At 48.9% G+C, this 14,837-nt stretch overlaps 1 protein-coding gene across 2 annotated transcripts in view; it reads right to left on the minus strand.

The window, feature by feature from the left end:
* Positions 1 to 637: 637 nt before the first annotated feature.
* LOC123072249 (putative F-box/FBD/LRR-repeat protein At1g78760) overlaps positions 638 to 14,837 on the minus strand; it is a 171,198-nt gene continuing 156,998 nt past the window's right edge. The window contains exon 3 of one of the 2 annotated variants that reach the window (XM_044495820.1): positions 638 to 1,181. In XM_044495820.1, coding sequence (XP_044351755.1) covers positions 762 to 1,181 — 420 coding nt within the window. In that variant the 3' untranslated portion in view covers positions 638 to 761. The remainder of the gene's footprint in view (positions 1,182 to 14,837) is intronic. The other variant, XM_044495818.1, reaches the window with a different exon arrangement.

Genomic DNA, 14,837 nt, shown 5'->3' on the forward strand with positions numbered 1-14,837 from the left:
TATAAAGCATTAGCAAATGCAATATGGGGGAGTGTTAAACATACATATGTCACGGCAACATACATGTGTCACGGCATTGCTTGGTGGCCAAGGCTTTGGAGTAGTTAGGAGATATATTCTCTAGTTGTTAGGATGGTTATCTTTTATCTTTATATTCTCCATGTATCTCTCTGGTTGTTGAACAACCTAATCTTGTATGCCTCTGCGAGAGCCGGCCTCGCCTCAATCAATATATACCACGCGGGCTCCCATGTTACGGGAGTTGAGACGCTTCTACAATTTCCACAGAAGTCTCAATCTACTTCAGATGCATTTGCAACTGAACAATGTCCAGAGTTTGAGCAACTTGCATCCTTATAGCCTCCGTTAGAGTTGTATCACGCACTGCCATGTAAATAGTTTAGATTCTTCCATGAAGCAATTACAGCAAACTATTTCTGGCAGTTTAAGCTGGAAAGAAAAAGCATTTGGAAGCAGCAACTTCCTGCCTTCTCAACTAAACTCATCTTTCACCATGCATAGGTAACAACCTAAACAAACAAACATGATAACCGTGCAATGGACAAGCCAGAAAAACAACATAGCATCCAGCCACATATAGGACTTAATTTGGCACACACATCCTCATCATGTAATACACTGTCTGCAGAAAACATATCACAGCTGCCAGAGAAGTAGGTTTTTCAGCTGCTGCCACAACACAAAGACCAGCAAGGTACCATTAGTCTTCTTGTACAAGTGGCACAGCGCAGCGCTACCAATTAACTTACAGGGATCCTTCCTGCTTTTTTGTAGTACTTGAGGTCAAAAGGGTCAGCAAACCCAAAATCAGAAGCTAGTTCGTGGTTGTAAGCATGACCTGAACCGCCAGTGACCGGGCTCTTGAAGAGCTCTAGTCTACAAGCTTTGCTGTTCCATTTTGCGCTGGTTAGAGGCTTCAGCTTCACGCTCACATTATCATCCCCCAGGGAGAAACACTCTATGGCCACCACAACCACCATCTCTTCCAGCGCCCGAGCCTTCTCCGCGACGAACTTGAGGAAAGCAACCTCGCTTCTCGACCCTCGGAACTCATAGAAGAACACCTTCTTCATGCTCTGCAGGATGCATTTGATGGGACCGCCCTCCTGCCAGAACTTGACATTCACCTTGCCAGTGGACTCTTCAGATATGGGGTGGGACTGCAGATGAAATCGATCAGGAATCTATGAACAGTACACTGATTAATTAGATAATTAGTCTGATACACATTTCTGACCATACTAGATATGTACACCCTCCGTACGGAAATACTCCCTCCGTCCGGAAATACTTGTCGGAGAAATGGATGAATCTAGATGTATTTTAGCTATAGATACATTCAATTTTATCCATCTATCCGACAAGTATTTCGGGACGGAGGAAGTACTTGTCATCAAAATGGATAAAAGAGGATGTATCTAGACGTATTTTAGTTCTAGATACATCTCTTTTTATTCATTTTGATGACAAGTATTTTCGGACGGAGGGAGGGAGTACACACTAACTAGTATTGCAAAAATTGCCAATGCAGCAACGTATCTGATTCAAAGTTAACCAAATTTACATGGACATGGAGCGTCTCCAGGTTGGGGAAACATCTGAGAAAGCCAGGCACTTTCTTAACAGCATTGCGGAGGCCGAACTGCACCTCTATGCCCAAAATCTGCACACTAGGGACAATGTTCTCCTTGCTCCCAGCCTGCAATTCACCCAGGGACAGAGGATCATACATTAGCATTGTTAACTGACCCGGCACATCTACACATGCAAATTAAAGTAGGATCTACCAGCTCTTGCTCTCCTGGCTTAAGGTATCCCAGCACACGCAGTTTAGGAGCAGAGCCAATCTTGATCATAGAAGAGCGTTTCCTGGTGGGGCGGCCATTGTTCATCTTGGGGGAATCGGTGAGCTCGGCAAACTGAAAGAGCCTCTCCAGGCTAGGGGCGTCCACCACGTCGATGTCCTCCGCGAAGGAAAAGCCCAGCTAAATGCAGCGGATGGTGTGGTTGACGAGGCGGAGGCGTAATCCTCTCTGGAATCCCATGATGAAGAGGGACTCCAGGACGGGGCTTCTTTCAAGCATGAAGTCGAGATCACGGTCCTCCATGGAATTCCAATAGAGGCCGAGCTCCCGGAGATTGGGGAATCTGGCGGCGCGCGGTACGGCGGTGTTGTCCGGGAGCCTCCAGATGCCGAGATGGAGGCGGGTGAGGGAGGCGCAGCTGAAGATGGTGGCGGGGAGGCGCAGGTCTATCGGCAAAGGGCGGTTGACAAAGACGAGTTCTTGGACCCCCTTGGCGGCGAGGATGTCGAGCCAGCGGGCCATCTCGCCACGGTGCTCCTCCATGGTGCTGCGGGTGAGGTGGACGCAGCGGAAAGGGCCCGGGTGCGCCGCGAGGATGCGGGACACCGCGGCGGTGACGGCGCGGGGAGAGGCGGCGCCGATGACGAGCTGGCCGCCCGCGCCGCCGTCCGGAAGCAGGTGGCTGTCGGCGAGAGTGAGAGGAGCCGAGCGCCAGAGGGGCCGCCAGCGCGAGGCGAGGGCGGCGGTGCGCGCGGCGTCCTTGGCGGGGAGGCGGGAGACGATTTCGCGGAGGACCGCGTCGGGGAGGCGGCTGATGCGGTCGACGGCGTCGGGGGGGCGACGGCGCGGCGGAGAGCGAGAGGGTGGCGGCGGGGGAGACGGGCGGGTCGGGGAGGTAGCTGTAGACGTAGTGGAGAATGAGGTTATAGCCGAAATACACCATGCCGCGGTCCATGCCGCCGCGCTCCATGTGCGCGACCATGTCGCCCCAGGAGATGCCCTGGATCACATGCGAGTCGTCCATGGCCGCCGGTGGAGGAGGGGGGTGGGGGGAGGTGACGGCGAGGGTTTCGGTTCGGGGAGCTGTGAGGAGTGCTGGCGGCGGCCGGTGTGACTGAGAACGAGTGGTGGTGGGCAGAGATGTCGCTAGCTAGATATTGGGCCAAATGTTGGAATCAGATACCCCCTGGGCCCATGAAGCAGCCGCTCTTCTCCAAGAACAAGAGAAACGAATTTGCTTCAATACATTCAATGATGCTCCAGAAAGGAATTTGCAAACGGTTTCAATAATAACTTTGCAAATCACCATTAAAAAAATTCTGGAGCAAGAGAAGATGTTTTGGCTTTGGCACCGACTTGCCAATTAGTTGCGGCATGTGTATCGTAACCGGTGGCGGAGCCACAAAATATGTATTAGGGGACCAAATGCTGCTAAAACAGGTTCGGGAGGGTTGAACTATTGAAAACATAATTTTAGCGGCAAATTATTAATGATTATGCCACTGTTCATAGCAAACTAGCCATTGGTACCGGTTCGTGCCTAGAACCGGCACAGAAGGGTATTTTTAATCCCGGTTCTGCCACGAACCGGGACAAATACGTTGCCTGTATATACCCATCGCCGCGGCAGAGCACTCCATAGTGCTCTGTTTTTTCTGGCCGGCGAGGGGAGGGCATTTGGGTGCTCTAGCTCACCTCCTTTGCACATGACGTGTTCGATGAAATGCCCGAGCCACTGTAATTAAGCTTTCTCCTCTCGAAGCTTGACCTCGGAGCTCCATTTTTCCCGAGATTTGTCTAGATTTAGCGGTCCGTCACGCCCCGTCCCCGTTTTCACCGCCGTCAATCGCCCGCGCCGATCTCGTCACCGGCACCACCATGGTGAGCCTTTTGTTCTTATCTTCTTTCTGATTTTCTTACTTTAGATAGATACTTGTCTGATTTTCTTACTTTAGATAGATACTTGTCTGATTTTCTTACTTTTGACACACATAATTATATATAATGCACGCAGATGAACCGGCAATGGATGTACGGTGACAGACACACCTCCGAGTATATTAAGGGCATGCATAATTTTCTTGAAGTGGCTGAGGCAAATAAGCAGAATGGTTTTATGTGTTGTCCATGCCCTAAATGTGGGAATACGAAGTCTTACTCTGACCGGAAAATCCTTCACACCCACCTGCTTTACAAGGGTTTCATGCCACACTATAATGTTTGGACGAGGCATGGAGAAATAGGGGTTATGATGGAAGACGGCGAAGAAGAAGAGGACGATGACAACTATGTGCCCCCTGAATACGGTGATGCTGCAACGGGGGGAGCTGCTGAAGATCAAGAGGAACCAGACGATGTGCCTGATGATGCTGCAACGGAGGAAGCTGCTGAAGATCAAGAGGAACCAGACGATGTGCCCGATGATGATGATCTCCGCCGGGTCATTGTCGATGCAAGGACGCAATGCGAAAGTCAAAAGGAGAAACTGAAGTTTGATCGCATGTTAGAGGATCACAAAAAAGGGTTGTACCCCAATTGCGAATATGGCAACACAAAGATGGGTACCGTACTGGAATTGCTGCAGTGGAAGGCAGAGAATGCTGTACCTGACAAAGGATTTGAGAAGCTACTGAAAATATTGAAGAAGAAGCTTCCAAAGGATAGCGAATTGTCCGACAGTACGTACGCAGCAAAGAAGGTCGTATGCCCTCTAGGATTGGAGGTGCAGAAGATACATGCATGCCCTAATGACTGCATCCTCTACCGCGGTGCGTACGAGGATGTGAACGCATGCTCGGTATGTGGTGTATTACGGTATAAGATCAAACGAGATGACCCTGGTGATGTTGACGACGAGCCCCGCAGGAAGAGGGTTCCTGCGAAGGTGATGTGGTATGCTCCTATAATACCACAGTTGAAACGGCTGTTCAGAAACAAAGAGCATGCCAAGTTGATGCGATGGCACAGTGAGGACCGTAAGAAAGACGGGAAGTTGAGAGCACCCGCTGACGCATCGGAGTGGAGAAAAATCGAGAGAGAGTACTGGGCTGAGTTTGCACGTGACCCAAGGAACGTATGGTTTGGTTTAAGCGCGGACGGCATTAATCCTTTCGGGGAGCAGAGCAGCAATCACAGCACCTGGCCCATGACTCTATGTATGTATAACCTTCCTCCTTGGATGTGCATGAAGCGGAAGTTCATTATGATGTCAGTTCTCATCCAAGGCCCTAAGCAACCCGGCAATGACATTGATGTGTACATAAGGCCATTAGTTGAAGAACTTTTACAGCTGTGGAATGGAAACGGTGTATGTGTGTGGGATGAGCACAGACAGGAGGAATTTGACCTGCACGTGTTGCTGTTTGTAACCATCAATGATTGGCCCGCTCTCAGTAACCTTTCAGGACAGACAAACAATCGATACCACGTATGCACACACTGTTTAGCTGACACTGAAAGTATATACCTGGATAAATACAGGAATAATGTGTACCTGGGCCATCATCAATTTCTTCCTACCAACCATCAATGTCCAAAGAAAGGCAAACATTTCAAAGGCGAGGCAGATCACCGAGAGAAGCCCGCCATGCGTACCGGTGATCACGTACTTTCTATGGTCAATGATTTAAAAATAATCTTCGGAAAGGGTCTCGGCGGACTATCTGTTTCGAGTGACGTTGCGGGACACGCACCCATGTGGAAGAAGAAATCTATATTTTGGGACCTGCCCTGCTGGAAAGACCTAGAGGTCCGCTCTTCGGTCGACGTGATGCATGTGATGAAGAACCTTTGCGTGAACCTGCTAGGCTTATTGGGCGTGTATGGGAAGACAAAAGATACAACTGAGGCATGGGAGGACCTGCAATGTTTGCACGAAAAAGACGGCATGCCTCCAAAGCAGTATGAAGGTCCTGCCAGCTACGCTCTTACCAAAGAAGAGAAAGAAATCTTCTTTGAATGCCTGCTTAGTATGAAGGTCCTGACTGGCTTCTCATCGAATATAAAGGGAATAATAAGTATGCCAGAGAAAAAGTTTCAAAACCTAAAGTCTCATGACTGTCACGTGATTATGACGCAACTGCTTTCGGTTGCATTGAGGGGGCTTCTACCGGAAAACGTCCGGTTAGCCATTGTGAAGCTATGTGCATTCCTCAATGCAATCTCTCAGAAGGTGATCGATCCAGCAGTCATACCAAGGTTAAGGAGTGATGTGGTGCAATATCTTGTCAGTTTCGAGCTGGTGTTCCCACCATCCTTCTTCAATATCATGACGCACGTCCTAGTCCATCTAGTTGACGAGATTATCATTCTGGGCCCCGTATTTCTACACAATATGTACCCCTTTGAGAGGTTCATGGGAGTCCTAAAGAAATATGTCTGTAACCGCGCTAGGCCAGAAGGAAGCATCCCATGGGCCATCAAACAGAGGATGTCATTGGGTTTTGTGTTAACTTCATTCCTGGCCTTAAGAAGATAGGTCTTCCTAAATCGCGGTATGAGGGGAGACTGACTGGAAAAGGCATGCTTGGAGGGGACTCAATAATATGCAGGGACGGATATTCTTGGTCTCAAGCACACTACACAATTCTACCGAACTCTACCTTGGTGACCCCGTATGTCGATGAACACAAGAACAGTCTGCGCTCCAAACACCCAGAGCAGTGCGACGACTGGATTACAAATGAACACATCAGGACTTTCAACAGTTGGTTGGAAACACGTCTCAGAGGTGAGAACACTATTTGTGCTGAGTTGTACTCGTTTTCCAGGGGACCATCTTCGACTGTATTGACTTACAAAGGATTCGAGATAAATGGGAATACATTTTACACGATCGCCCAAGATCAAAAGAGCACCAGCCAAAACAGCAGTGTCTGCTTTGATGCAGCAACCGAGAGGGGAAATGACACATATTATGGTTACATAGTGGACATATGGGAACTTGACTACGGACATGATTTTAAGGTCCCTTTGTTTAAGTGCAAATGGGTCAATCTGTCAGGAGGCAGGGTACAGGTAGACCCACAGTACAGAATGACAATAGTGGATCTGAACAATCTTGGGTACACTGACGAACCGTTCGTCCTAGCCAATAATGTGGCACAGGTTATCTATGTGAAGGACATGTCCACCAAACCGAGAAAAAGAAAAGATAAGGAAACAAATACATCATACGATGAGCCAAAGCGCCACATAGTTCTTTCAGGAAAAAGGGACATCGTGCGAGTGGAGGGCAAGACAGACATGTCGGAAGATTATGAAAAGTTTCATGAAATTCCTCCCTTCAAAGTCAAGGCTGACCCAAGCATCCTGATAAATGATGAAGATTATCCATGGTTACGGCGCAATAAGAAAAGGACACAAGCGAAAAAAAAGTGAAGACTTTCTCTCCACAACTATTATGATGATACCATGCCAACTTTCAACCTTTTCGTAGTTCATTTGAAATTTCTGTTGTAACAGACAAGTTTCCGTATGAAATCCTACTACTTCGAAAGAGATTGTCCGTTTTGTACACGAAGTGCATCCAATTTTTGCCGTAACCCTCTCAACTTTCTCGCACATGCTATGTGGATGAAATGATGATACCATGCCAACTTTCAACCTTTTCAGAGTTCATTTGAACTGCTTTTCAATTTCAGGGTCTTATATCTCAAAATAATCAGTAAATGCATGAAAAATAGCAAATAAAGTCAGAAAGGGATGAAACAAAATAAAATAAAATAAAATTTAATAACATAAATAAAATTTAATAAAATATATAAGTAGAAACAAAATAAAATAAAATAAAATAAACTTTAATAACATAAATAAAATTTATGGACCTAAAATTACCAAAGTATTTCATGTTCAAAACATTATAAGCAAAAAGAATTTTCCTGAAATAAATAAAATAGCAACAGTAAGTGTTTTGTTGTAAGTAGAAACAAAACAAAATAAATAAAGCAAAAATAAAATAAAGTAACTGGGAAAAAGTTTTAAAAAATGCGACCAACTGGGCCACCACGGCCTGAATATGACTAGAAACCCATCCATGGGCCAGGATTCAGCCCCGCAGAAGGCCCAACTGGCCCACAGGCATAGCAGTGCGAGATTAGGCTCAGAGGCCTGCAGTTGAGAGGAGCTCAATGGAGCTGGCGGGGCAGGTCTTATAAACCGGTCCTGCCGCTGCTCGGCTAGGGAGGTGGGACTAAACATCTCACCGCACCGTGGCTAGCCGCAGGACATTGATCCCGGTTGGTGCCACGAACCGGGACCAATGCACTTAGGAAATTTTCATATTTCCATCGCGAGTTGCCCCCGACGCGCCGACCTGCTCGACGCCGCCAGGCTGCCCCACCGTCATCGCCGTCGCCCGTGGCCATGCCGATGTCATCCGCCGCCCCCGTGCCCACACCGACACCGTCCGCCGCCCCCGAGTGCGCCCGGCCGTGCCCCTGCGCCACGACCCCTACCGTCGCCAGCCACGCCCCTGCCCCGGCCCGCGCCCCCACCGTGGCCGTCACCGACGCCCTCGCCGCCCCGGTCGTCGCCCTCGCCGGCCGCCCCCGATGTGAGCCGCCGCCGCCACGGCCGTCGCCCTCGCCGACCACCCCCGATGTGAGCCACCGCCGCCACGGCTCTGTTCAGTGCTTTTTTTCATGTAATTTGTATTATTTTTTTGATCACTGCATTTTTTGTTTGTATGAATAATGTGGCAGCTATATGATGAATGAATGTGGCTATGTATGTATGAATATAATGTTCATAGCATTTTTTGTTTATATATGTTTTTTTCATATATGTATTAATTTTTATTTAGGTTAGTAGATATCGATTTTAGGTTAGTGCTTAGTAGTTGAACTAGTTGGTTTAATAAAACTACTTTATTAAATTTTACTATATATAGAAGTAGTTTATTTTTAGTAAGTACTACTTTATTTTATTTATTTATAGTAAGTGCTTAGTAGTTGAATAGTAAATTTAATAAAACTACTTTATTTTACTATATATAGAAATAGTTTATTTTTAGCAAGAAAATTAATAGAACTAGTTTATTTTTTAGTTCAAGCAATTAATCCCGCATCAACGTAGACGACGCCTATCCTGCATCCTCGTCGTGAGGAGGCCGGCTTGATCAGAGGGGCCATGTCCGGGACTAGGCTCCGCCGGGCTGGTATTGGGAGGTGCTACCTTCCGGGGGGCGTAGGTTGGTGAGGAGCCAGCCCGTCGTTGACCCGATCCTTGTTTGGTGGCGGTCGCGTGGGCCAGTAACGGTGCCGAGACTTTCGGACACCGCGGAGGTGATACGTCACCATGTCAGCGAGGAGAACGAGCACGTCCGTCGCTACATGGTTGCGTTGGAGGGCAGGTTCGACAATACCTGGCAGGTTCTTCAGGGATCTCACTGGAGCTATGATCATGTGATGGTTCCTTCTCTTTGGGTGTCCACCGCCTGCAACGATACCCGTCGGGCGCTACGGTTTCTAGCTGTATTAGTGATGCTATATGTATGATAGTATTTGAGGAGTATTAGTGATAATATTCGACGATGTATGGACACAAGAGATGATGTAGTTTTGCTTATAATTGAATGCATGCTAATTTGAATACTACTTTATTTTACGATTTGGTTTTGCTTATTGAATGCTCAAATCGAAAAAGTACTCCTACTTTGAATGCTAAAATTGGAGAGCATTATGCAAGGTGTATGCATTTGATTACTTGATAGCTTATAGGGTTTTTGTTTATACAGAAATCTAGGAGCCCCTCCATCATCCGCGCCGTCGTCCCCGTCACCGACCCCCCTCTGACCTTGAGGTGAGACCAGCCAAATATCCATGTCAATATGAGTCCTATAATACGAGTCCCCGGGTTGACTTTAAGTCTGTCGAGTCTCCACCATATATTTGAGGACGAAGAATCCCGACTGTTGTCGTGGGGGTAGCGAGTTTAATATTTAATTGTACAAGTTTAATATTTGAATTATGAACATAAGAAATGTCATACTCGGACGACGAAAACCACCCGGGGGAGTGCGACTGGTGCCACGATGACCGAGGTATGTGCGACAGGTTCCTTGAGCTGAACGAAGATCGGTGCTTCAACATTAAGCTTGAGGAGACCTTCGATGTTGAAACGGTACGCAACGACGACAAAAGTTTTTTTTCATAATTAAGCACGACTTCAACTATTTCAACGTGTACTTTTCATCTTTTTCAATTCGACTAGCTTATCCCATGCTATGCAAGACGGTATGTCTTGGAGAGGATGGGTTTTGAAGACCATGAAAGTATGGAAACAAAGAAAATTCACCTAAGGACCCATCATGGTGTGGATTTTGAAGTAAAGTTGTACAATTCTGAGAGTGTAACCCATTTTGGTTGTAAAAATTGGGAAGCACTTTGCAAGATGTATGGTTTTGATGAGGGTATGCTTGTCACCATGGATCTTGGTGATCCTAAAATCGAGCAAGACAATATGGACATTTGGGTCCTTGTTGATACGCTTCCAATTCTTCCCCTATGTGACCTTCTCAAACATATAAGTAATTTATATTGTTTATTTCAAAATAGTTGACAGCTTATTTCTATTGGCAGCTTATTTTCATTTTTCAAAGAATGTGCGGAAGATGGTAGACAAAACCCACTACACCGAAGGCTCCGAATTAACTTATCAGGAGAAAAATTATCTGATCGCATTTTGTAGTGATCTTGAGAATTACAATATCTACAATTGAACTCCTCAATATTATGGTCAATACGTGCCACTAGTGCACGTGTTGAACTACAGTAACTACCATGGAGATACCCTAGTAAGCTTTTTTACTATTACGACATCCGTGCATCTTTTGCATACTTCTAAAACTAGTACATCATTGCTAACTACGAAGTTATTACTATATTTTCCAACAGATAATCCCGAATGATTGTGTGCCTCATCTGATGTATCAGCACGGTCGCCTTGATGTTTTTAACATACAACCAGGTCATCCTACGAATCTTAACTGTCCATACCGGATTTCTAAAATAAATGGAGACATGACAATCAAAGAATGGAAAAAATGCATGGACAGTCGTAAGGAGGTTCTTGGAAGCAAAAGGAAGCGAAGCGCAAGAATTGGAGACAGGATAATCTCCATTCTCCATAATGGAGAGTCAGGGTCTATATTGTTTTATGCTATTTTACCTTAAAGAGGGTATTTAGGTCCTACCTAATACTGATGATCATGTGCTAAGAAAATAAAGTAGGGTTGGTTCGATGACTATAAGGATGATGATCGTATGACTTGTTATTAATAACGAGTAGAAGTTGTATGATGACGATTAATTTGTAGGACTTGTTATTATATATGATGATGCATGATGCGAGCATGAAGAGTTATTATATATCAGTAGGTGAAATGAACATGGATTGGATTAAAGTGAAGGCAACATGCATGTGGTGCATGTCGAAAGTAGTACAATCCAAACTTGATCAAGTTAGGATTAGTATTACTTTTGACATGCACCACATGTTGCCTTCACTTCAATCTAAGCCATGTTAACGTTAGGCATAGCAGTAGCGTTGGTAAATCAAGCACGGAGATATATAAGAGAGGACACTTCTCTCTATTAGCTAGCTAATAACAACCTAAACTAACCCCCAAAACCCCTAAACCAGCCCCTTTAAAAAAAACCCTCAGCTCCAGCTAGCTGCTGACGTGTGGATGCCTTTTGGTCCCGGTTGGTGTCACCAACCGGGACCAAAAGCCTCCCTGCCTGGGCTGGCCGCAACGGTCACGTGGAGGCCCATCTGTCCCGGTTCGTGTAAGAACCGGGACTAAAGGACAAGGACATTAGTAACGACCTTTTAGTCCCGATTCCTAAACGGGACAAAAGACCCTTACGAACAGGGACAAATGGCCCTTTTTCTACTAGTGTAATCGTAACACATCTTTTTTCCACCACTTCGCACTGAAGCTCAATGTTGAGTATCGTGATTATTAAGAAAGACGAGATAGATTAGGATTTATTCTGACTTGTCTTGTACTCAAAATAGATCATTGTACTACTACATATATGCCCACGAGGCTCAAGCAATACAACAACTATTCCATCAAACCCCTCTCTCTTCTAACATGGTATCAACCTAATCAATCCAACCCTAGCCGCCGCCCGACGCTTTCGCACCCGCGCGCTGCCTCCGGGGTGGTTGGCCTCCATGACCGCCGCCGGGGGCCGCGCCGCCCGTACCTAGGGTTCGTTCGCCGGTCGTGTTGACCGGCTGCCATAGAGAGTCTTTTTTCCGAGCCCTTACTCCGGGTTTTTCTCTCTCCCGCCGGTCATCTTGATCGACATTTCTCTTTTTGGTTTTCCAATCTAATCTTGATCGGTTTGCGTCACCCGCCGCCGCCGTCGACCCCCGTGCGCCTCTACTCCAACCCCGGCGTGACCAGTCGGCGTCTCCTTCGACCCGACGGCCCATCAGGGCCAGCCGCCGTCCGCGCGTCGGTTCGCCAGTCGCCCTATGCCGGCCGTCACCGTCCTGCTCCGACCGGGAAACCTGCATCGCCCCGACCGGGCAGCCTCATGTCATGTGGCGGCTCTTCACCGTCGCCGTTCGCGTGCCGGCCCGCCCGTCGATCTACGCCGGCCGTCACCGCCCTGCTCCGACCGGGACTCCTGCATCACCCTGATCCGGCGGCCTCACGCCATGCGACGGACAATCATAGCCACCCCGCCGCCCGCTGTCGTCGGCTTCATCTCAGACTCCGCCGCCACCCGCCTCCACCAAGCGGCATCCCCGACCTCGAGCGCGATCGGATTGATCACCCGCCCGTCGCCGCGATCCGCCTCGGCTATGCGGTGCGACCGACCTGGCCCGTCGATTGCGCGCGCCTTCGCAGGCCCCATGAAGAGCATCCCCGAGTTCAGCGCGCCCCTCCACCGATTGAGCAACGGGTTGCCGCTGCGTCGCCCCTTCAGGCCGTAGCGCTGTCGCCCCGTGGTTCTTCTCTTGGCTGCACCTACCCGCGTCACCGCTGTGTCGCCCCTTCGAGCCGTAGTGCCGCAGCCCATGGTCCACCGCCGCCCCGGGGCCGTCCGCTCTAGGCCGTCCCCATGGCTGCACTGACCCTCGCGCCACCGCTGCATCGCCCTGTCGGATCATAGCGAGCGTGGCACGCGGTCCACGCCGCTGTCCCGAGGTCGTCCCCGCGGTTACACCGACCCGCGCTCCGCCGCTGCGCCGCCCCTTCGGGCTATAGCGCCGCGGCCCGCGGTCCCTTCGTCCGCCCCGAGGTCTTTCGTCGTTGCCCTGACCTGCCCGTCGCCACTGCGTCGTCACTTCAGGCTGTAGCGCCATGGCCCGCGGTCCACCACTGTCGCTACGTGTCGACTTTTCGTGGTATGCTCCATGCCACCTTCCTTGGCGCGGGAACACCGTCGTCCATGCCGGTCTTCATCATGCTATTGGGTTCTCCTCGCCTACATCGAGCACCGCCACCGCACTCCTAACCTAGCCATCACCGCTGCCGCTCTTCTTCGGCGCCGCCGCCGCTACCCCTGTAGCCGCCGCAGATGCCCGTCCACCCCGTTCGTCTTCGTCCAGCACCAGCCCCATCGCTAGTGTCATCGTCATCTACCCCGACCACTTCGTCTACTCCGACAACCACGGGCGACATTGGCCCCGCGCTGATTGGCACCGCAACCGTCGCCGAGTCCTTCTCTGATGGCCTCTCCGACTTCTCCGACATGGCGTACAGCTCGTGCAGGTCCTCGTCTATGCATGTCCGGTGTTGGCAACACCGATGCGTGCCTTCGTCCACGACGTGTCCCCGGGCCTGGCAAGCCTGGTGTGGTGCTTCGTCAACTTCGTCTTCAACCATCTTCACATGCGCGGTGCTGGCAACACCGACGCGTGCCTTCGTCTACATGTGTCCTCGGGCTTGGCAAACCCACAGCGACGTGTCGTCAACTATATCTTCTTCCGGGCGCACCACTACTTCGACACCACTGCGCCCATGCTAACTCGGCGCCCCCTTGCGCCAGCTGCTCCACGGTGACTTCGTCGACACCGGCTACCCGACTCGACGACATCGACCACAACATTCTTCGCATGGCTACCTCGACCACGGCTACACCACCCACGCTCTCGGCTACACTGACAAACGGCGCAAAGGGTTGTTGCCTGCTTGAGCAACCTTGTCGGTTTCTACTCCAGCCACGACTCCGCGATGCATCGACCGTTACGACTGTGGGCGGTGTGTCCGTCGACTTGCCTTCAGATTCTTCTCTAGCCTCATCGTCTGCATCGCTACCGTTGTGACTGCGGGGGGATGTTGAGTATCGTGATTATTAGGAAAGATGAGATAGACTAGAATTTGTTCTGGCTTGTCTTGTACTCCAAATAAATCATTGTACTCCTATATATATACCCACGAGGCTCAAGTAATACAACAACTATTTCATCAAACCCCTCTCTCTCTCTTCTACTAACACTCAAGGAGCATAATGACATCCAGAACACACTTGATGAAACGAGAGTTTGGAAGGAAGATACTCATGATTTAACAACCTGGTGATTAATTATTTTCCGTATTGTTTTAGACTGAGGTACCAGAACTAGGCCCTGATGTAATTAATAAGGTGGAGCTTGTGGTTGCCACCAGCGGGATAGCAAGGATCGAGCGGGGCCCTGGAAAAGCCCTAAGATGAATACATGTCACAATGTCAAGCAATATCGAAGGTGCTACAATCAACAAAGGAATCCAGCGTCACGACTCGAGTTGTGTCCTAGGCAACTTGGGCCTGGCGGACATGTATGCTCGATTTAGGAGACTGATCTTCGATGTATGAGGAAGACAATGGAAACCGGGCTTTACTAACCGGTTTGGTCACGTTTCACCACTCTTCCAGCTCACATGCTCCTTCGAATTGGATAAGCTTGATAGATACACGATGGTTCTCCATGTTAGGTATGGACTCTGTGACATGCTCCCATCCATAAGAACTGGCTTGACCCCAAACCACTGATGAAAACCGAATCTCC

This window comes from Triticum aestivum, chromosome 3B (assembly GCF_018294505.1).
Source record: "Triticum aestivum cultivar Chinese Spring chromosome 3B, IWGSC CS RefSeq v2.1, whole genome shotgun sequence".
In the NCBI taxonomy this organism is placed as follows: domain Eukaryota; kingdom Viridiplantae; phylum Streptophyta; class Magnoliopsida; order Poales; family Poaceae; genus Triticum; species Triticum aestivum.